The 22,350-nt window shown below is 43.7% G+C and overlaps 3 protein-coding genes across 4 annotated transcripts; 1 reads left to right on the forward strand and 2 right to left on the reverse strand.

Moving 5' to 3' along the window:
* The first annotated feature begins 4,644 nt into the window (after positions 1-4,644).
* Positions 4,645-9,173, forward strand: LOC121053916 (transcription factor bHLH70-like). The gene is made up of 4 exons (XM_040522449.1): positions 4,645-4,982; positions 5,473-5,865; positions 5,971-6,345; positions 8,620-9,173. The coding sequence occupies exons 1-4, from the start codon at positions 4,944-4,946 to the stop codon at positions 8,704-8,706; spliced, it is 894 nt and encodes a 297-aa protein (XP_040378383.1). The 5' UTR covers positions 4,645-4,943; the 3' UTR covers positions 8,707-9,173.
* Positions 9,174-12,327: 3,154 nt separating this feature from the next.
* On the reverse strand, positions 12,328-19,579 carry LOC102720409 (flavanone 3-dioxygenase 2-like). 2 transcript variants are annotated; one of them, XM_006649234.3, is made up of 7 exons: positions 19,320-19,579; positions 18,989-19,236; positions 17,066-17,390; positions 14,920-16,036; positions 14,657-14,829; positions 14,503-14,566; positions 12,328-12,689 (listed from the first exon to the last, which is right to left on the reverse strand). In XM_006649234.3, exons 1-4 carry the CDS (start codon positions 19,512-19,514, stop codon positions 15,755-15,757), a joined length of 1,050 nt encoding a protein of 349 aa, XP_006649297.2. In that variant the 5' UTR covers positions 19,515-19,579; the 3' UTR covers positions 12,328-12,689; positions 14,503-14,566; positions 14,657-14,829; positions 14,920-15,754. The 2 variants fall into 2 exon arrangements, with proteins under 2 accessions (XP_006649297.2, XP_015690865.2); XM_015835379.2 differs by lacking the exons at positions 12,328-12,689; positions 14,503-14,566; positions 14,657-14,829; positions 14,920-16,036 and adding an exon at positions 16,629-16,938.
* Positions 12,481-15,112, reverse strand: LOC102720123 (50S ribosomal protein L11). Its single transcript, XM_006649233.3, has 4 exons — positions 14,920-15,112; positions 14,657-14,829; positions 14,503-14,566; positions 12,481-12,689 (listed from the first exon to the last, which is right to left on the reverse strand). The coding sequence occupies exons 1-4, from the start codon at positions 15,110-15,112 to the stop codon at positions 12,481-12,483; spliced, it is 639 nt and encodes a 212-aa protein (XP_006649296.2).
* Positions 19,580-22,350: the final 2,771 nt, after the last annotated feature.

The raw sequence follows: 22,350 nt of genomic DNA on the forward strand, positions 1-22,350 counted from the left end.
TCGATGGAATGCCCCCCATGCATGCTTAACGCCAGTGGAGTATAGGCTTCATCCTTCTCCGGCAATGTCGGCCGGTTGCCATGATGAGCTCGCTCCTAGTAGCTGGCTATTCCTTCCAAGATCTGTGTCCATGGCGCATTGCGTGCGTGCTGCTTTTGGTCTCGCCGGTTCTTTCGCTTTCCATCCCTATTTTGCGTGCTGTCCATACATGGATCCGCCTTTGACGCCGTCCTGATCAATTCGTCGGTATATCATATATCCTGCCAATGCCAAGGGTGTGTACATCATGCATGTGTGGATATGCATCAAATGCATGCATGGATGCTCCAAACAACATGACAATTGTATTTTGATACATGGGATGTGTTCTTTTGCTCCATCAAAGATGAAAACTTTTCTAATTTTTTATAAGTATTTAATAATACAAACAACATAATTAACTACCATATATAGAAGCTTTTGCAAAAAGAAAAAAACACCGTTTAACTGTTTAAAAAAACATACGTAAAAACCGAGGAATAATATGAGAACAAAACAACCTATCCACGGTAGTAGTATCATTTTGATTAGGATGAGAAGGAGCAAATCTAGCTGCACGTACAGTAGGTAGCAAGCACAAGATCTATGGGAGTTGAATTACCGGGGCGCGGCGCGGCATACAAGTGGAAGCAACAGACAGCTGCGGTCCAGTGGCCATCGGATGCCTCCGAAAAAAAATACGAAGCACCGGCCGCTTGCGCGGTGTGGTCCGCTGATGGATGTGGATCGGTTAGTCGTATGCGTGCGTGCGAGACAATGTGCAGATCGACATGCATGCGGCGTACGTACGTAGCTAGAGACCGCTCAGTCCATGGACCGACCACCACCTACGATCTACGCACGCTCTCCATCGCTACCCGGCTCCATTCCTGAATGCATCCAGCCACAATACACGCAGTTGTAGTGCAGTTCTTCTGATATTTTGATTAATTGTTTCTAATGGTCTTTTCCCCCCCTTTGTTTGGAGAAATTTTGAAGAAAAGTTAGAGAGATCGAACCATCTCGGGAAATTTGAGGCCCCCGAACAAAATATAAGTTGTGGATCTAAGATTCATATGTATAATATAAACAAAGCATACTTTCACTCAATTATATAACTTTACTGTTTTTTCTTACAATATTTAGGTATATATCAAGTATTAGTGATGGAAGAGTCAAGGTAGTATTGACCTTGTATCAGAAATACTTAGGGGTTTTCTGGCTAGCTTCTTAAGGTGGTGGGCTAGTCAGTCTGAGTTTGAAGTTTTACTTTTATCTATTTCATTGATATTAGGTCATTCTCTAATATCCGAATTTTTTTAGTAGTATTGACCTCATGTTTGTGTTCTATCGAAAGGCAGGTTTGGAATGTAATCTTTACTTAAATATCCATAATTAATCTTTTCCATCTTCAAGTGCTGTTGTCATATATAAACCCATTGAGTATTTCCTTTGTCATAGTATAATGCAAATAAGATTTCACACAAAATATACATATTAGAATCAAACATTCAAAGTTCAAACAAGGGTCAGTCAGTACTACTAAGGGTGCGTTCGCAAGTGACATAAGTCGAAAACTTTTTTTTCTATGCGCACGCTTACCAAACTGCTATACGGTGTGTTTTATGCAAAAGAAAATTATATAAAACTTGTTTTAAAAATCAGATTAATCTATATGTCAAGTTTACAAAAGTTAATACTTAATTAATCATATGCTAATAATTTTTTTTGTTTTACGTGTGTGCTGATTAGACTAGTCATCACTTGCAACTTCGAACGAGCCCTAAGTACGAAGGAAGATAGGAAGTTAGGAATTCACTGTGAACTAGTTAGACAATCGTCATGGATTAGTCGCCAGGGTCCAATAGAAGGATCGACAAGAACCTGGTCGATCCATGCCAAGGAAAACAGTCACAGCTCTCAAACTGCATCTAGTTCCCCGAATCTTTGATGATCAATGACGATCAATTAGGAAGGACTAATAAGTTTATTTGAGAGTGTCACTCCACCGGACATGGTCACCTGTGATGGGTCCAAACTCTCACCTGTGACGGTTTTGGCCATGGTTAGTGATCAGTAGTCACTGGTGAGTGGAGTCACCTCTGACGGGTAGAAAGCCGTCAGAGGTGACTCCCCACCTCTGACGGGTGTATATTTGTCCGCCCGTCGGAGGTGTTGATCGTCGGTACTGTTAGGCCAGTTAGGACCCGTCATAGGTAACTCACATGTGACGGGCCCAAAGGGTAGTACACGTCACAGGTAACACGCCTGTGACGGTTCATTAGTGAAAACACGTCAGAGGAGATACTACCTATGATGGTTTTTACTACAGACCCGTCAGTGAAGAGTTAAATTCAAAAAAAAAATGCTAAAAATTGACTAGCCTCAAGATTCGCTAGCCATGCCCTCTGAATACACAGATACATGACAGTAAAAAAATTATAAGCATAGCTAGTCGCAGACTTTCATTAGGCATTCATAAATCACAAAAAATAATCACATTTACAATCATTTAAACACAAAACAGAATCACAAGAAACATCACAACCACGTTCATCTAGCCAAAGAACAAAATTACTTCACATTCACAATCATTTGGGCACAAAACAAAATCAAAAAAATCATCACCACTGTCAGATCTGGCGGTTGGAGCCCGGATCCGCCCAGAAGCTCCAAATCCGGCCTACGCATGCAAGCTTGGGCCAGTGGAGGTGTAGACGGAGGCGCGGTTGGTAGTAGAGGCGGTGGAGCCCACGGGTGGTGGCGTAAGCGGCGGTCGGAGGTGGAGGGCTCCGCCATCAGGCCGCCACCGCCTCTCCTCCCGTCGTTGGTTGCCACCGCGCCACGGCTCCAGATCCGTTCGATCCCACCGCACCTCCCCTCCCGCCCCTGCCGGATCTAGTGGAGGGAGGGCGCCGTCGCCCCTCCCGCCCCTACTTGGCCGCCGCTCACGCACATAGAGAGAGGGAGAGATAGAGAAATGGGGAATGGGAGAAAAACTGAGAGAAATGGGAGAGAGAACCGAGAGATCGGCCGACCTTATCTCCTCCTGTTGTGGGCCCCGCTGGGAGAAAATAAAATATCCTCCCTCACCTCAAATGGGTGAGAGCTTAAACCCGTTTGAGGTGGGTAAACCTCATCTCTGACGGGTCCCGCTGGGAGAAAATATAATCTCCTCCCTCACTGTTATGACTTCATCTGTGACGGGTCGGAAAACAAATCCGTCAAAGGTGGCAGCCCATCACCTGTGACGGCTTATAATGTTGTGGCCCGTCACAGGTGAGGGGATACCAGTGACAGGTTGGTCGGGAAATCCATCACTGAGTCATCTCTGACGGTTTTTTCTTTAAGACCGTCATAGGTGAGGGGATACCTGTGACGGGTTGCGGCCAGATGGCTCAACGATGACGGTAAACCGAATGACCCGTCAAAGTTAACCGGCATCTCTGACCAATCCTTAGGTCCGTCACTGTTGTTCCGTCATAGATGTAAGGTTCTGGTGTAGTGTGTACTCGATAGAAAAGTAGTCTCCCGACATGGTTCATATTGGGTGATATCCGTTTTCTCCTTTTTCTTGAAAGTGAAGTGACAACAAAATTATGGAGAATTGTATTTTACTTTGTTTTTTAGTAATAGGAAATGCACACTATAAGGGGGATGTCTTTTTGAATCCTAAGGTCAAAAACCTAGCGCTCAAATCGTTTCTGTAAAGGTTCTTCATTCTTTGGATCTTAAGTCAAGTTTGGCCAGAATATCCATAATGAAGTTCTGTGGTTTTGTTGGAAAAATTAACAGAATCTCGATCTGCCTACAGAATTTCCAAAGCGACCAAATACATTTTTATTAAGAAAAACAACTGAAATTTTAATGCGTTGTATCAGAATATTTGATGTGTCTATTGGAGGCTCAGTCGCTGTAATCTCAAGATTTGTATTGATCCCCCTACCCAAATTTCTGGGGTCCCTATGCAAGCGAGCAACTCAAACACCCTCACCAAAGTGCTTGATTCATGCATTTTGAAGATACCCTATTTTGGAAATGCTAAGAAATAAATAAAAGATAAGGGAGGCGAACGTATGTTGCCATGGACCAGATCGGCAAAACAGCGTGGAAGAGGTGTAACATAATACTTGTAATGTACGCAGAAATGCCCCTCCATTGGCATTGCATCCGGCAGGTTGAACTCCAATAAGATACTAATAATCCGCAGTACGGGTAAAGACATGGTCTTAAATTAATGCAGCAGAAATGATGCTGTGACAGCACTGTTATCTGTTGCCGGACACTGCTCATGGGTTGACAGTTGACACAGTGCGATGATACGGGGTAATTAACTGATCATGTGTCAACAAGTATAAACGGGAATAAATCCATCTCAGTGGATGAATAGTTTGCACTTGGTACTAATCAAATTGCAAGCCCTGGAGCTCCCGCTCCAGCGGCCGGGAGGAGTAGCAGTAGGAGGAGGAGGTCGTCCAGGCCCCACGCCGGCTGCCGCTGTCGCCGTGCCGGACAAATCTGCAAATCTGCAGCCGAGCCGAGCCGCGGCACTCCTCCTCCACGCCTCAATAATTCATTCTCACTTGCACAAATCTTCGCCTAGCTTCCTTTACCTGGCCTACCCATACAAGAGACAACCATTCGCACTCCATCCAATCGTCTCCTCTCCGGCCCTCTCCCCACATTCTAGCTCAGCTAGCTCCTCACCTCTACAACAACATTAATTGACATAGACAGCAGCAGCTGCTACTTGTAGCTAGCTCGACTCGAGATTCATTTGGAGCAGGAGGAGGAGGAGGTGAGGAGGAGAGAAGAAGAAGAAGCTAGGCGAGTTTGCTGTTGCAGCTGCTGCCTCAGGGGCTCATAACTCACCAGTGCAGTTATTGCTACCACTGTAGTGTAACCTTGCCACCACCTTCTTTCTAATGGAGAGGATGCAGCTGCAAGGGCCCATCGGCTCGCTGGTAAGCGTCCCCGCCGGGGACTACTCATCCTCACCGGCCGGCCACTGCACTGCTACGTACTGCTGCTGGTGGTAGTAGTAAATTGAGCAAGCATGCAGCTTCCATTCCTAGTCTCTGCAGCACATGTAATGCCGATGCAATTCGGCTGTATTGATTGCATCCTGCCTAGCCAGCTGCTGCTGCTTCCCTTGCGTTTTTATAACTAGGAGTCGTTCCCCATTTGCTCCTTGGCCATGGCTGGCCAATGGAAGGAACACTAGCAGCAGCAGCAGCAAGCACTCCTCAAGCAGGCTAGCTACGACGTCGCCCAAGCATAGTAGCTTTAGCCGGCCTGTCCGCGCACGCACGCACCATTCAATGCATTTACGCATGCATGCTGCATTGCATTTGCATCCATCTCTTTTATGGCGTTGCCGCTGTTTCTCGCTAACGTGCCTCTCCTCTGCCGGTTCATGGCGACGCCGCGGCGGTGCGGGTGGTAATGGAACAGTGGGCGGAGCAGCCGGCCGGCGCCGCGCAGATGCCGTTCCTCGCGCTGCTCCAGGGCGCCATGGAGGCCGATGGCGGCGGCGACGGGAGGAAGAGGCACGCCGCCTTCGCGTCGTGCCCCTGCCCCCCGGTCGCCGACATCGATCTGCTCGAGAGCTGCGTCACGCAGGCGGCGGCGCCCCCCGTCGCGGCGCCGGCGACTAGGGCGGAGCGGAGGAGGAAGAGGCCGAGGCCGCGCCCCCGCGCCGCGCCGCCGCCGGAGAAGCGCAAGAAGCCGGAGGAGGCCGAGAGCCAGCGGATGACGCACATCGCCGTGGAGCGCAACCGCCGCCGCCTCATGAACGACCACCTCGCTTCCCTCCGATCGCTCATTCCGTCCAGCTACATCCCTCGAGTAAGCCCTAGGCCGTGGACATCCATGGCGCACCGATGCATTAAAAATTAAATAAACTAATCTTTCGTAGCTGATAATTACAACATTACAACGCGACGTGTGTAGGGTGACCAGGCGACGGTGGTGGGTGGGGCGATCGACTACGTGAAGCAGCTGGAGCAGCAGCTGGTGGCGCTGCAGGCGGCGGTGGCGGAGCAGCGTGGCGTCGGGATGGTGGCGACGGCGGCCACGGCAGCGTCGGACGGCGTGTTCGTGTCCCCGCAGTACACGAGCTACTCGGAGGCGCGCGGCAGCAGCGGCATGGACGTGGAGGCGACGGCCGCGGTGGGGGGCCACGTGCGCGTGCGCGTCGCCGGGAGGCGGTGCACCGGGCGGCTCGTGCGCGCCGTCGCCGCCATGGAGGACCTCCGCCTCACCGTGTTGCACCTGGCCGTCACCTCCGTTGGACATGACGCCGTCGTCTATTGCTTCAATCTCAAGGTCAACAATTTCACCACTTTGTCTGATTTTGTCGAATCAAATTCAACGTTTATTCAGTGCAGTTTCTCGTCTTTTAAACTACATGCGATTTTGCCATAAAAAGTAGCCATTTTTAAACTATATTTGGTTGCTGCTTCCACCACAGAAAAAAAAAATCATTGCTGCTCGAAATGATGTAAGATCACTGTTGCAAAAGGTCTATTTCTTCTTTAGTCTTGAAAATTTTCCAAAAACATCGCGCCGTATAAACACCTAAATAAAACATTAAATATATATGAATATTAAAATCAATTATATAGTTATGGGAAAAATCATAAGACAAAATCTAAAATTTATTATGTAACTCTCTCCAAACAAATTTAATACTTAAAATGTGTGGTCTCCAAACAAATTTTTCCAACTAAACCGGACCTTAGTTGTTCACTTTTCCCCCCTAAAACATGTTACCGTTAGAGTTTTTTTTAACAGCCATGGACGACAACATAAGCTATATTTTCGAAGAATTATTTTCATTATAGTTTGTGTGCAGCTTTAAATATAAAGATTGAAACCAGTCTTCTCCTTCTAGTTCTAGCCTATTCAAATAGTGATGGTTTTTTAATCAAAAAGTGAGATATAAATATAACTCTGTCTCGCACGAATTTTCTACTACTTAAAATACACTTGCACCTGGAGGGAAAAAAACAAGTATTAGGTTAAAGTGGGCCGATATACCGCTTAGGGCGGAATTTAATTCTCCTATAAAAACAGTTTAAGGTAGTAAAATTGGACTTTGACGGTGGATTTGGAATGTTAGATTAGAATGAAACAGTCCCTTGCTAATACAAGTGATTCAAGGTCCTCCTCAACACAGAATGCTCCAAGCCTCCAACAATTTGAATACCAGCAGTAATATTTACCTTGTGTAGTCCAGATTTTACATCCTAATTCCTGGGCTGACCAGCAATACCGTTTATAGGTCAATTTTACTCACTTGATTAATCTATAAATATGTTTGTTTTCTTTAACGCTCCTTTGGAATGCATGATTTTTCAGAATTTTTACATGAAACGGTTTGGCTCCCTGAAATTTCTAATAAAGATCCTCCGTTCATAAGAGCCCTTAAGACACAAATGCTCTTTTCAACTAACCATAAACTTATAGGATTTTAGTACAATTCATGGATATAGACAGTACCACTTTCCATAAGAAATTAAATAACAATTAGGTACAAATAGTAGGAATCCAAAAGAAATTTAACCTTAAATTTAGAGTTCATTTTAGTTTCTTTCATCGTTTTTTATTTTTACTTTTAGATATTTAAGAAGACATTTATAACTATTTTATTCATATTTTTTTTGTCTTTTCCTGGAAAGAAAACGAAACAATGACCTCCCCAATCTTCTATGATTTTTAGTGTTGACGTATACTATAATTATAAAGGGTGCTTATATGTGGAGAAATGTGTAACATGTCTGTCATGCTTGGCGCTCCATCAGACAGTGATGGGTAAGCGAATCGGTCCATTGTCCACAGCTTGTTGCAGAGTGTTGCGTGGAATTTCCAACAGATCAGGGCCGTGGCTTTCGTACGTTTCTGTTAAGCAATTTTGGAGCTTGTAGATGGAGTGTTCGAATACGATGAGCATCCAGTACTGGGTACAGACACCCAGGCTCAGAGCATCCCTATTCCTAATAGCTCATCTAAATTTGGTCATCCATATCTTCGTTTGGATAATCATCTAAAATACTTTCATCTTTCATCCTTTATATCCTTCTGTACTTCAGCAGATTATCTATATATGACATCCTCTTTATTTATTCGGAGGATTGGAGAAGAGAACATCTAAATATAGAGGTTTTCTCTCCTAATATGGACGACGTCCAAAAATAGATGATGAGATAGATGTTTTGCTGGAGCTTAACTTTTACTCTTTATCCTATATTTCTAAGATAGAGAATGGGATGGATGAGCCATGGGAAGCGCTTAATCTCCAGACAATTACTAATTACAAGCCCCTGCTTTCTTTACGTGTCCTTTTCTCTCTCGTCGTGTCAAGACGCAGCCACTGAAACAAACGGATACAACAACCACACTGTCCTACGTATCCTATACATTTCAGAGAAGAAAAAAAGTAGAGTGCACTTGCAGTGTACTAGCTATACTTTACTGCACGATGGTTGCAATGCAGCTGTATAGAAGAATCTATATTTGCGACTTGTTTATATTAGATGAAGTTTACAATTATGTGGTGGTTTTAATTAGTGGGGTGAAGCAAATACATTTTTAGTGCAGATGGAGGAAGGGTGCGAGGTGGCGACGGCGGACGAGGTGGCGGCGGTGGTGCACCAGATCTTCGCGTACGCCGGAGCATGCTGCTGACGCCGCCGACGGCCGGCGCATGGCGGCGAAGCGGCCAGGATGAAGTCAAATTCGCCGAGGTGAGCACGAACGGCGATCGGAGGACGAAGGGGGGGGGGGGAGATTGCTTTAGCTAGCGGCCGGCCGGGAAGGGAGCATGCATGGCAGGGTGGGGCCCACGACCACGGCAGCAGCAGTGGTCCCTCCCATGGCAGGTCAGGCTCAGGCTCTGACGAAGACGACCTCTACTGTAGCAAGGTGAAGAGTAACAGTGTGCAGTGCAGTGTAAGCTCGGGTAATCAAGCAAGCACGTACGTACAAGCAACCGGATATTGTTCATCTAGACTTTGTTTTCGCTGGCTAGAGCGAGCTTGCTGCGTCTGAACGAACGAACGACGAAGGGTGGCCGATGATCCATGTACGCTAGCTGTGTAAATACGCATACTAGTGCTGTAGAAATCTTGGATTCCTTGCATGCAACTACTCCTATCTGCTTTGCGTTGTCTGGCCCTGGCCTGTCCTTGTGCACTGCTTGTGTAGTGTAGGAGGGGGCAGGCCTTGCCTGCCTCATCGGGTGGTGTGGCCATGCATGGAGATGGAGTACAGATCAACAGACGTACTACACCGCTGTGCTAGTGCTACTAGGAGGTGGTCAACGGCGATGCCGCCATCATTGCGGAAGCTTTTGCCCCGATTCGGTCTCCGCTGCTCGCACTAGAGGAGTAAACTCTGTAGCTATGTAGATCCCGAAATCATGATTCTTTCGCATGCTAACGCACGCGCCGCCCGCCCGCGGTACACAGAATCACCCAAACAACCCAAACGCGCGCGTGCCGTGTCCGCGCCTACGGTGCTGCGCATGCTACCGTGGCTTTGGCCGAGAGGGGGTAATGGGGTCAGTCATTTTATCTATAAAATTTAAAAATCAGGTTCGAGTTAAAAATAAAATTATATAGAGTTTTAAGTTAATTTTTTTAAGAATTAAATAAGGTTGTGAAAGAGCATACGGGTTATTCATTCCCACCCGTTGGTATTAGCTTGTGTTTTTTTCCGATTATTTCTTTTTTTCACTTGTTTCTTAAAGCATTAAACAATATGATAAATTTGTATAAGTTTACATAAGTTTATCATCTTATCTTCATAAAGTTTTGATTTTAAAATATTAAATTAATTATTTTATTATCTATAGTATTAAAAAACTAGCAAAATATTATATAATCTTTCATCTTTAATATTTTTTTAATAAAAAACACAACCGCACTCATGCAGTCCTAGGGTTATGGAAAACGAAATATGGGTATTGGACGAGTGAGGTACCGTCAAACGATTAGTCAGAATATAGATGCTTAAACGGAATTATACGGATTTTATATGTTCACTTTAGTGCATATGTTTTTTATGTTAATGGTTGTAATTCATGGAGATTATACAATTTTAACTAGCTATATTTGTACTTTTCTATAAGTATATCATGAAAACATCATTATTTGCTTAAAGAATACAAATAACGATGGATTAATCAACTTGACTTGTCCATGGAAGCGAGTGTAATTGTGCTGCAGAGCTACAATTAAGTTTACTGCTATTCCGACTTGGCAATACGGTATGGATCGGTCACCGTTTCCATATTTACGTGTGGCTGACTTTCACAACACTGGTCCTACCTACGTACGCACGCGGCAGGGCGAGCAAAATACACCCGAACCATGGAAATCGGGAGAGAAGAGGGAATTTTCTTAAATCTTTTAAATAAATAATTTTATTACTAAATAACGAAAGAAAATATTTTCGCCGCATGAACCTTTTAGCCGCGCCACCAATACTGATGTGACAAAACATGTTAACGTACGATCAAAAGATTCATATTGTAAAAAATATTTTCTTCGAGATATAGTAATAAAATTATTTATTATAAATGTGAGAAAATAAAAAAAAATCGAGAGGAGACGGGAGCAATCCCATCCCCATGGCTATCAATGCCAGCGGGGGCCGGTGAAACAATCGATATCCGTCACTCCTTTGCGCATGCTCGCCGGCCACCCCTCCGCCCTCCTGCTGGAGTAGCTGAGCTCACACGCTGTAGTACGAGTCACCCGGTGCCCGGCTCCGTAGGGACCTACACCTTCTCTTCGGTCGCATGCATGTATCGACACGGCCCGCTGCAAGCATTGTACGGTTTGTCAGAAAAGCGGATCGAATCGCATAGCATTGCTGGCCGGCGCAATTAGCAGCTGTAGCGGTTACTGTGGACGACGCCCAAGTGAAATGAGACAAATCGCGGGCTGCAGGACGCTAGTTTTGGGGCGTGCGTCATGTGAGTGATTTGTGCAGGATTTATCTGCAGCGTTGGCCGCTCCAATCAGCGACCAGGGAGCGTCTGTCCATCGCGCCATCATCATGTGAATTGTGAGTGATTTGTGCAGCGCTGCCCGCCGCTGCTGCAATCGGCGTCGCGCCCGCCCGGCCCGCTCGCTGCTTGACCTGCTCTGCTGCCGTGCTGCGGACTTTGTCCACACGCTGTTGCCTCCTCTTGCATTGCATGATGAATCACCACATCCTGTTGTAATGTTATCAAGATGGTGGAGTTGCTTCGGTGAAACATGCATTAACTAGCGCATGTCTTTTTTTTTCCTCTAAATTTAATTTATTTTAAATTCTTCACCATCAATACGTTTAACCAAATTACATTATAACTATTTCTTGGTCTTTATGTTATGTTAGTGTTAGTTACATCTTATATTATAAGATAAAAAAAGTATGAAGACGTTAGAACACGAACGTGGGCTGGGCCACGAGCCCATCTTGGGTGTCACTCGGTCTACGTGTTTCTGCTTGAATGCGTTGTGATTGTGAGCTAAGATCCTTTCAATTTTAGTTTTCCCGCTCTCTCCATCCTAGAAATATAAATAAGTGTCCTCCTTTGTTTGTTTTGAAATATGTTTATTTTTAACACTATTTTATTGAAGTTTATAAGAGTAGAGAATAAATACATAATATGAGCTACATAAATGCTATCTTGTTCTTTTTTGCTTTCGTATTAGTATATCTGAGATGATTGAAATATTAAGTTATTTTGAGATTATACTGTGTACCCGGATGCATCATACAGTTCATAGCTGCAGTTGGAAATGTTTCCGATGAAATAGGATGCTAATCTTTTCGCTTATACTTGTAAGCTAAAGTTTAAATTTTAAAACTTAAATTTAGAGTTAATTTTTTGAGTTATTTTTATCATATTTTATTTCCAATCTATGGTTTTAAATTGCTAAAAAACACATATATAAAAGTTTTACTACTAAATTATTTTGTATTCATTAATAAGCCTTTTCGCTTATGCTTAAAATAAGCATGAGGCTGGAAAATGCTATGAGCGAATTGTTAGAAGCACAATGTTAAAAAATGGTTTGCATCTCAAACACACAGAAGGAGGGTATTGGGCAACAAGAACAACAGAATCTTACTCACGTTTCACAGACCGAACTATAGTCTATGGACTATGGATTGGAGCATATGTATAGTAGCTTGAAATGTCCCATTATGTGCACAAGCGATTTGTAATACGGAATTCTCTATAAAAAGTAGTGGAAACTCAACAGCGAATTGGTGCAACATGAAAACACTCTACAATTTGGACGTAAATGATTACAGCTTGTGTGAAGTGGATGGCCTGTTTCCTCTCAAAATGATCATGTAGGGAAAATTTTAAGCATTAGAAACGCAGATTGTCAAATGAAAAGGAAACAAAATCTACAGATAGCCATCAATAAGATGGTTTATAGGTGCCGGAAAAACAGACTACAAGAGCACCTTTTCCTTCTTCTCAAGTATCGGAGGGTCAACCTCGATTCCCATATTAGCAGCAGTGCCCGCTATAATTCTCATGGCCGAGTCAATGTTCTTGCAGTTCAAATCCGGCAACTTTTCTTGAGCTATTGCACGTACTTGATCTGCTGTTACTTTTCCAACCTTTTCTCGCTGTGGTTCTTTTGAACCTTTGTCGATACCTAAGAATCAGGATTGGAGAAAATGAAGATGAGAATTCATTTGCCTACTTAAGTATGCAAGGCTGAAAAGAGAGCTGCTTGAACAATACACAAATAATAATAGCTGTTACTGGATTTGTTCGCAAGCAATTGTAGGCAGTCATGCAATTAATCCTTGTTTTAGTCTGCAGACATGTTTGAACTCATAAACAGCACTGATATTTGTGATTAACGAGTCCATTACGCAGCTGATTTCTCTCTGCCGTATGTTCATATTACAACCTTCCTCACCATATTAATGAGGCAAGTGAAATGGCAACCTAATGTCAAAATACATTAAATTACAAACAAAATAAGCTGCATGAATATGTTGCCTCAATAACATCCAAACACTTATTGGCTAACATACTTTTATTGCTCAATAATCCAACATACGGTATCTAGCGGTACTGATAATACATATACACCTAACATAAACTAGGAATATGAAAGAGTGAAAAGCAGTAGCGGTTTGCTATATCATTTTGCCTCGTTCTCACTATCCTATGGAGATGGCGAACTAAAATCACAAAAATAGAAATTATAACCAAATTGGGCAAAACCTGCATGCTGCATTCTCTTTCAAGCTTACTAAAGGGCAATGTTACGGTACCTACCCTCGAAAAAATCCTCACTAAAATATGCTAGAGTGGCTGAACAGAAAAGTAAAATGAATAAATAATTTAGTACTAGTAGCGATTATTAACTTTTCAGAGATCTTTTGTACAGTCTAATATGCACTTCTTTTCACAGTGCAACATTGGTGGCAAACATAATGCCTATGCCATAGCAAACTAGCAACCTGTTTTGTACTAGTTTGCTTTGGTATATACATTAGAACTTTTGTAGTCATCTTTAACTATGGGACAATGAATAACTAGCGTGACACAGAACTTCAAACAATTCCTTTGCACATCCCTCATAAGGCTATACTATTCCCATAGCTGCATGAATATTTTTTCCTCAGTAAAATCTAAAAACTTGTCGGCTAACTTACTATTGTTGCTCAACAATCCAACACAGTCCTAGCAGTACTGACAATACACATAACACACCAAACACAAACTACAAATATGTAAGAGTGAAAAACAGTAGTGGTTTGCTATACTATTTTGCATTGTTCTCAATGTCCTATGGAGATCAAGAACTAAAATCAGAAAAATGCAAATTAGAATAGCACTGAGCAAAGCCCACAAGTTGCATTCTTTCTCAAGCTTACCAAAATATGCCAGAATGGCTGAACAGGAAAGTAAAGTGAATAAATAATTTTGTATCACCTCGGTTTCATGTTATAAAATGTTTTCACTTTTCTTAGATTCATATGGATACTAATGGACCTATATATATAACATATACATTGATTCATCGATGAATCTAGGAAAAACCGAAATATTTCATAACCTGAAACGGAGGGAGTAGCAATTAGCTTTTCAGAGAGTTTTAAGATAGCCTAATACACACTTCTTTTCACATAACTGCAATTTATTCTTTCAATCTGTCATAGCAAACTATGTGACGATGAATAAATTAGTCAACCTTTTCACATAGCCATATTTAACTAAGTGATGATGAATAATAAGCGCGACACAGAACTTCAACTCATTCCTCTGCGCATCCCAGATAAGGCCATACTATTACGATAGCATTTGACCAAATGATCCACACCCACACATAAAAGCATCGACCTAGCAAGAGAATTTTCAATTTTTTTGTCCAATTGCTTTTACGTTTTGCAAATTTGATGCATAGACAAAGGAACAGCAAACAAATTCATGCTAACTAACAGGGTGCACACCTGCTGCCTTGAGTAGCAGGACTGAGGCAGGAGGGGTCTTCAATATAAAGGTGAAACTCTTATCCTGCAAAAACACAAAGCAAAGAAACGAGCATTATTAGGAGTACCCACATTAGAGATGCATGCTCACACAACACCGAAGATTTAAGCTTACATCGAACACGGTGATCTCAACGGGGATGATGTAGCCGGCCTTCTCGGCCGTCTTGGCATTGTACTCCTTGCAGAAGGCCATGATGTTCACACCCTTGGCACCGAGCGCGGGGCCGACCGGCGGCGCCGGCGTGGCTTTCCCGGCCTCCAGCGCCAGCTTTATGAGGCCTACCACTGCAAAAAGACAAACCAGCAACGCGCACCGCGATTCAGCCAGGAACCTCGCGCGATGCTGCGGGGCGAGAGACGAGCACGAGCGCGAACCTTTCTTGGGCTTGCCGCCGGGCTTGGGTGGTGCCATGGCCCTGACGGCGAGCGTCCTCCGTGACGGGGTGGCGGTGGCGGCGAGAGGCGGCGGCCGGAGGAAAGAGGAGGCAGGGGAGCCGAGAAAGGAGGAGGAGAGCTTGGTGGCGGTGGGGGAAGGCAGGCCATGCAGGGACAAGGGAGCGGTGGCCATGGCGGCGTGCATCGGGGAGCGCGCGAGACGAAGAGATAACGGCGGGAGCAAAGCGAGCAAGGCGCGGCCGCTTCCTCCTCCGCTCTTCCCTATCTAATCCGTTCCCCTTGGAGAACGAACACCCTTCGAATCCGTTTTAACTATGCTGATGGCGTACTTTAGTAAAACCCGCCTTCCTAGTCTGGACGTGCCTTCTCTCTTTTCTCCTGGGCCACGGCCCGGCGACGCGATGCCGGCCCATGGTTGGGACGCGTCTCAGAACGGCTTCTCGTCAACTTCTCGCGTCACGCTCCTCCGGTTCTCCGCTCCGCCCCCTTCTCGACCGCCGGCCGCCGAGACGGGGAGGGGGAGCGGCGGAGTTCAACTGCCACCCCGGCCGCCTGCGCCGCGTCGGGGTGTGTCGAGCCACGTCATACGCCCAGGTGATTTTTGCCGCAACTCTTCACAGTTGGACTTCACCAATCGACTGATTGATTCATTCCTCGCTAGATCCCAAACACGACGAGTAGTATTCAGCACACACGAGCATCTCGCAACATCATCGTCATCATCATCAACTAGGTTGTCTACACAGAAACTACGCCTACAAAGAGCCAAAGAGTACTGCAACAAGTTCTGGAGTAGTCGGAGTAGAAACCTAAATCAAGAATTCGAGATGGAGTGGTCGGATGGCGTCGTCGGCTGGGTTCTGAAGAGCTCCAGGCAATGCTCTTGGTCGAGATTTCTGCTCCAGAACTTCTTGTAGTACTCGTCGTAGGTGTAGTTCCTGTAGACTGCCGGGGAGCCGTCGGTGATGAGCTTCTGAGCTGGGCCGATGAGCACGTCGTTGCAGGGGCACAGGAAGGAGGCGACGGACATCCTCGCTTTGTCAGAGTTGACAACAGCACGGTGCCACACGCTCTTGTACCTGCCGTTGCTTAGCGCCTGCAAGAGAAGTTACAGAGGTTACAAGTTCTGCTACAGATCAGAACAATCACTTGGTTATTTAATTTGCAGAGGGGAATGTTTCTACTCCCTCCGTCGAATATTATAAGATTTTTTAACTATATCTATTGATTAATGCATATTATTTATATATTTGTTAGATTTATTAGTATTTATATAAATCTAGACAATGCTAGAAAATTTTATAATGTGAAACGGTGGTACCGAGGTAGTAAGATTTACTGAACAAAAAATGTAGTACTTTGCAGTGGTTTCACTTCATTTATCCTGAAAACATTTTAACAACTCTTTGCAAGGTATAAACCATGGCAATTGGCATCCGATAGAAGAATCTTTATTTAGCTATCTCCTAAACAAAATATGTTTGTGTTATGTACTATCTCTGCTTCATTGTACTTTTTATACTATCACGGTTACTATATTGTTGGTCTAAGTGCTCGTCTTTTTTTTTTGTTTTTTTGAAACAAGAAGCGCTTATCTTAGAGCAACCCAACAACTCATCTAAATTTGATCATTCATATCTTTATTTGGATAATCATCTAAAACATTTTCATTCTTCATATCCATTTGTACTCCAGCAGATCATCTATATATGACATCCTCTGTATCTATTTGGAGGATTAGAGAGAGAATATCTAAATATAAAGGTTCTCTTTTCTGATATGGATAACATTCAAAAATAGATGATGTGATAGATATTCTGCTGGAGCTTAACTTTTACTCTTCATCCTCTATTTTTAGGATAGAGAATGGGATGGATAAGCTGTTGGGAATGGTTTTTAAGTTGGTGTAGATTAGCTGAAACAGACCCAACTATACTCTGTTGCACAGCAGTGTCTGCCACCTAGCCTGGTCGTTTACCCAACAACCACAAGCTATACCTGAACACACGAGTGCTTCAGTTACCATGGTTAGATTTTCTGCAACTTTATCAAAATAAAACTTCTACATACTGAACACTAGGGTGGCTGCTAGATACTAGACTGATGAAAGAAACTCATACATCACCTGTAGCTGATCGCCAATATTGATCACCAGCGCATTGGGCTGTGGATTCACCGCGATCCACTTGCCTTCATTGAGAACTTGCAGTCCGGCCACCTGCTGGTCCATGAGGAGGATGGTGAGGGCGTTCGGGTCGGTGTGCGCCGGGAGTCCGAACGTCAGCTCCGGCTCCGGGCACTTTGGGTAGAAGTTCACCGCCATGTGCTGCTCCTGCTCACCAAGAACGTTCCTGATGTAGTCATGCTCCAGGTCCAGGCTCTCGGATATCGCTCCGTAGAGCCTGAACCCGAGCTCTCGAACTTCTTTGCAGTATGTGCTCACGATCTCCCTGTGGCACCATGAAAGTAAATTCATGTTCCTGGTTAATGACCTGGCCATAAAACAGCAGAAAGAATGGAAGATAGATACTCTTCAGAATAGTTTAGAAGATTGGTCCAATGGTCCTCTAAGATAATGTTCCACTACTCTTTGTTCTACTGCTCCCACTGAAATCCCCTTCCAACCAAGACTGTTTGCCACTTAGCACTGCAAGGAGAGAGGGCCTACGAAATCGACAATGGTGGATTCTTAGCAGGTGAGATGATCCCAGCACTCAGCATGGATATGCATGTGACCACCTCATCGTCTTTGATGTTGGGATTTTCATGTGATTGTGTGCACATGGTAGATGCTATATTTTTTTTAGTAGGGAAAGAAGTGGCTCCCATTGCATTGCCTAGTAGCTCCAGCCTTCTTTCTGTTTCTTCGATCGATGTCTGTGCTAAAATTGCCTCTCTATGAGTGCAGAGACATAAGAAGGCATCGGCAGCATGACAGGTCCCGCTCACTAGTTCGTGTTGGTTTTTTTTTTTTTTTGCTCTCCCTCAGGTGATAATTTCGTTCATTCTACAGCTAGTGAAACATGCTAAACGTGCAGCCGTGGTCTATTGGACGGCTGCTTTCTCACTTCCTTATGCGTGTACCTGAACTTATCTTTACTGAAAGCAGGAGATCTGTTTTTACCGGATTTGCTTGGAATGGAACCCTCTCTCATTCTAGCAGAATCTGTAGTCACGTCCAGTATATATTTTTAGACGTGGGAGTGCTCTCTCCTTCCCAAAATGTTACCGCCCATTTCTTTACTCGTCATGTCAACCAATCTCAACGATTCTTTATTTAATTTTTCACATGCATTTTCTTCTTAACCAATCATAACTTTTCTCTAATCATTCCCACCTAATTTGTAATCCCCCATGACAGGCTATAGAAATGGTTAAGTATTATTAAACCCATCCTAAAATAAAATTATTTTTTTCCATACTAGTCTGTTCTAAAATAAGTTTATTTTGAGTAATCATTGTATTGGAGTCTGTAGAAGCAACAATAAATATATTGAAAATAGATAAAATATAGAATGTATTGAGATTTAATAAGTATTGCATTTTTTAATTGTATGTGTGTTATGAATAAAAAATAAAGTTATTTTTGGTACGAGGGAACCGATAAGAGTCGTTCAAGTTCAGAGTGGTTAGCCCGGCATTTTCGAACCTCGTTGAAAGGCATCGTTTAGTATCAGGATCGAAAGAGATCGGTTTAAGTACTTTTAAGCTGCTGTCTGTCGTGTGGGCTGTGGCTGAAGCTTGAAAATGCATGGCAACGTTTTACTCTGTGTCCAGGATTACGCATTTTTTTAAAAAAAGAAATAAAAACTCCGTTTTCCCAGGAGAAAGCAATGCTCAACACACTCCTGTACGTTTTAACCGGTTGCAATTGCATGGAGTAATTTCTCCTGTCCAAGCAAGGTGATTGTTAATTCATCTGTCCTGTTCTTGCTTTCTTCCAGTACCAAAACCAGAGCAAAGATGGGGCACTGACTCTGATTGAGGTGAGCAAGAAATGGCCATTTGAGTAGTAAAGAAGGCAGCCATGAATGGTTGGTTGGATTACCTGAAAGAGGTTGGGTTGGAGGGCCAATCAGGGAGGTATCGGTCAAGCGGGTAGCAGTGCAGGCGGAGATAGTCGCGCCAGTTGTGCACGGTCTCCTTGCGCACGTTGAAGCTCGTGGAGAGGCGTATCTTCTTGGCCGGGTCGTCGGAGTAGAGCTTGGCCATCTCCTCCGCCGGCAGCCGGAAGAACTCGTGCGCCACCGCCAGCACCGACAGTATCAGCTCCACCGGCACGCCATGGTTGAGCACCTGCGATGATAAGCTTAGTAATACTGTATTAGCTTATGCCGAGTGAGAGGGAGAGGAGGAGGTAGATTGGACGTGCGACGTACCTGGAAGAAGCCGTGGGAGCGGCAGGCGGCGCCGACCTGGGAGACGAGGTGGGCGCGGTCGGGGTCGGCGAGGTCGACGACGGGGATGGAGGCGTCGGCGACCACCTCGGCGAGGCGCGGGCGCTGCGCCTCCGGCCGGACGTAGCTGCCCGGGAGCGTGTCGTGGTCGGCCGTGGAGATGAGCTGCTCCGCCATGCTTGCTGCACGCAACGCACCGGCGCCGTGGATACCTATAAATAAATATAGGCGGAAGGCGCGCGAAGGAGGAGGAAAACTCGTCAGCAGTGGGGCTGCGCGAAACGTCATGGCGGGGCGGTGATGTACGAGCCGAGGCCGAGCCAATGGGGCCGCGCGTCGTGTCGTTGCCGTGTTTTTCGCCGCGTGGTGAGTGGGGGAGCGAGGGCGACACACAAGCTCGCGCACAGTCACGCCGTGGGGTGGGGTTTGGTCCGTGTCACCGCTCACATCACTCTCTTTCTCGATCACGATCAGTATCAGCCAGCACTGCCAGTACCGTCCAGTCGGCACCGAAAAAGAACAAAGAAAAAAAAAAAGGAAAACGCGAGCTTTGCTGTCTCAGGCGCTCTGTTGTAAAGTGAAGCTGGAGTTGGCAAAACGAGCGTGCATGATTAATTAAGGCCCCATTTAGCCCGAAAAACTTTTCGTAAAAACATCGTATTAAATTTTTGGATACCTAAATAAAATATTAAATATACATAAACATTAAAACTAATTACACATTTATGCGGAAAATCATGAGATGAATTTTTAAGCCTAATTAGAACGTGATTAGCCATAAATGTTACAGTAACCAGCATGTACTAATGACGGATTAATTAGACTCAAAAGATTCATCTCGTGGTTTTCAGGCGGAATCTGAAATTTGTTTTGTAATCAGAGTACGTTTAATACTTCAAATGGGTGTCTAAAAACTTGATTTGATGTTTTTGCAAAAACTTTTTGCTAACTAAACAGGGCCTAAATATTATACATTTAATTTTTTTATTTATTATTTTTTTAACTCAATCTTCATATAATTATAATCGAAGGTTTTCGTATTTGGCGCCTGCTTTTATTTTGGCCGGATATTGGGGCGGCCTATTTGTTTCTTTTCTTCGCGCCCTTTAGTTGCTGTACTGACACCAGCGGACAGAGTGAAGCATTTTCCTCGCAAAAAAACAATGCATGATTCATGGTTTCACTGCATTTCCCGATGTGCTTACGGCGAGTTTGAATTGCTAATAAATATCTATAGAAGCAATTTCTTTAATATAAAAGATGAGTCTATTGCATTGACTTCCATGCACGGAATATACCAATAATTTGACTAAGTGGGTGTCATGACAATTTTTATGATGTTCCAACGTATTCATAAAGAGAGATGAAATAAGTTTGATAGAGATAAAACCATATATGCATAATTACTTAGACAACTTGTATCTTACATGTAATATAAACAACAATAGATAAAACTATACATCAAGAGAGGGGTGTTTTATCCTAGTTTTAAATATTTTTAGATGACATGTTGCTCTAGTTAATCGTGTCCATAAAACTTACATCGATAATGACCTAATTGTTGACCAAAACACAGAGTTTGACCTTTTCGAATGTTATATGCCTTTACATGGACATCTATGTCAAGTTATCTGATATGCGCTAACCCAAGAGGTGAATTCAAACTTTTCCGTTTTTATTTAATGACATTGACTATTAAAAAAATTAAATAATGATTAACTATTTTATTATGATTTAATTTATTGCTTAAGATAGTTTAGCCATGAATTATAATTTTGTATATTTGTAACAACGAGTGAATAAAACGAACAATATATCAGAGCGAAATATACCAGAGCGAATGATGTCAAATAAAAAAAAAAGTCGAGGGAGGAGTGCATGCATATATATGAATGGATATGTGTGTATTATATCATTTTCTGGCATGGCTGGCAGGTTGGTCCAAAAAGACTTCGAGATAACCTTATCTCAAGATAAGTGATGTGTATATGCTCGTTTGGGACTTCGTCAAAACAATGCATCACACCTAGCGCTGTGCCAACTTGGTTTTAGCATCAAAACTTCTGGTGGCGTAGTGGTTTTCTCTTTTGAGAATCGATGGGATAAACGAGGGCATGCTATTTTTCGATTATGGCTATCAAGGTCAAGAGATGAGATGATCATCCTCTGCTTGACACATGTACCCTCATTTTGATCACTTGAGAGATAATGTACACATGTATCTAGACAATGTAGGTCGTGTTCTGAAGGACATTGCCACCCCACGTGGGAGATCGCCGGCAAGAGCATCAGGCAGAGACCCAATATGTGTTTCTGTTACCTTCATAACTATCAGGCAGATGACCCAATACATTTATTTGATGTTAAATAAATTAACTTCTTCTCCAGAAATAGATGAAAGCAGAGCGGTGGCTTTGAACCTGGTTGTCCCTAGACTTCTGTTTTTTCTTTAGATGCTGTTTTACTTTGAACCTTGGTTGTAAGCTGGTATCCCCAGCAGCGACTCTTTGTTTTATCGCTTTCAGTAAAAACTAGGCTCTTTCTGAGCCTTTTATCAAAAGAAATAAATAAATTAACTTGTGTGTAAATGTTTTTAAGAGCACATTATTTAATGTTTTATTACAAAGTGACAAAGGTGTGCCCATGTGTTAAAAAAAAACAAAAAAACAAAGTGCGCCAATGATAATCTAGCGGAGCAGCCACCTCAAAAGAACGGGGTTTCGTGAGAACTGCTGCCCAGGAAAAGTAGCTGCAAACAGGAGAATGCCTACCTACATAACACTACTCTAATATTCTTTTCATTTACGTTTCATTCAGATGCGCCCAACCACGCCACTCTGATATAAACCATGTACTAGAGTTACTGTGCAGACAGCGGCTATATAATGACAGCGAGAAAAACGTGCGATACATTTACATTAATATACCGTTATTTAAAATATAAATATTTCTAAAGCTTTAGTCAGAACTAGGATTGAGGATAAAAAAATACGATGCTTTTTAATAAATGAGG

Source organism: Oryza brachyantha, chromosome 3, assembly GCF_000231095.2.
Source record: "Oryza brachyantha chromosome 3, ObraRS2, whole genome shotgun sequence".
NCBI lineage: Eukaryota > Viridiplantae > Streptophyta > Magnoliopsida > Poales > Poaceae > Oryza > Oryza brachyantha.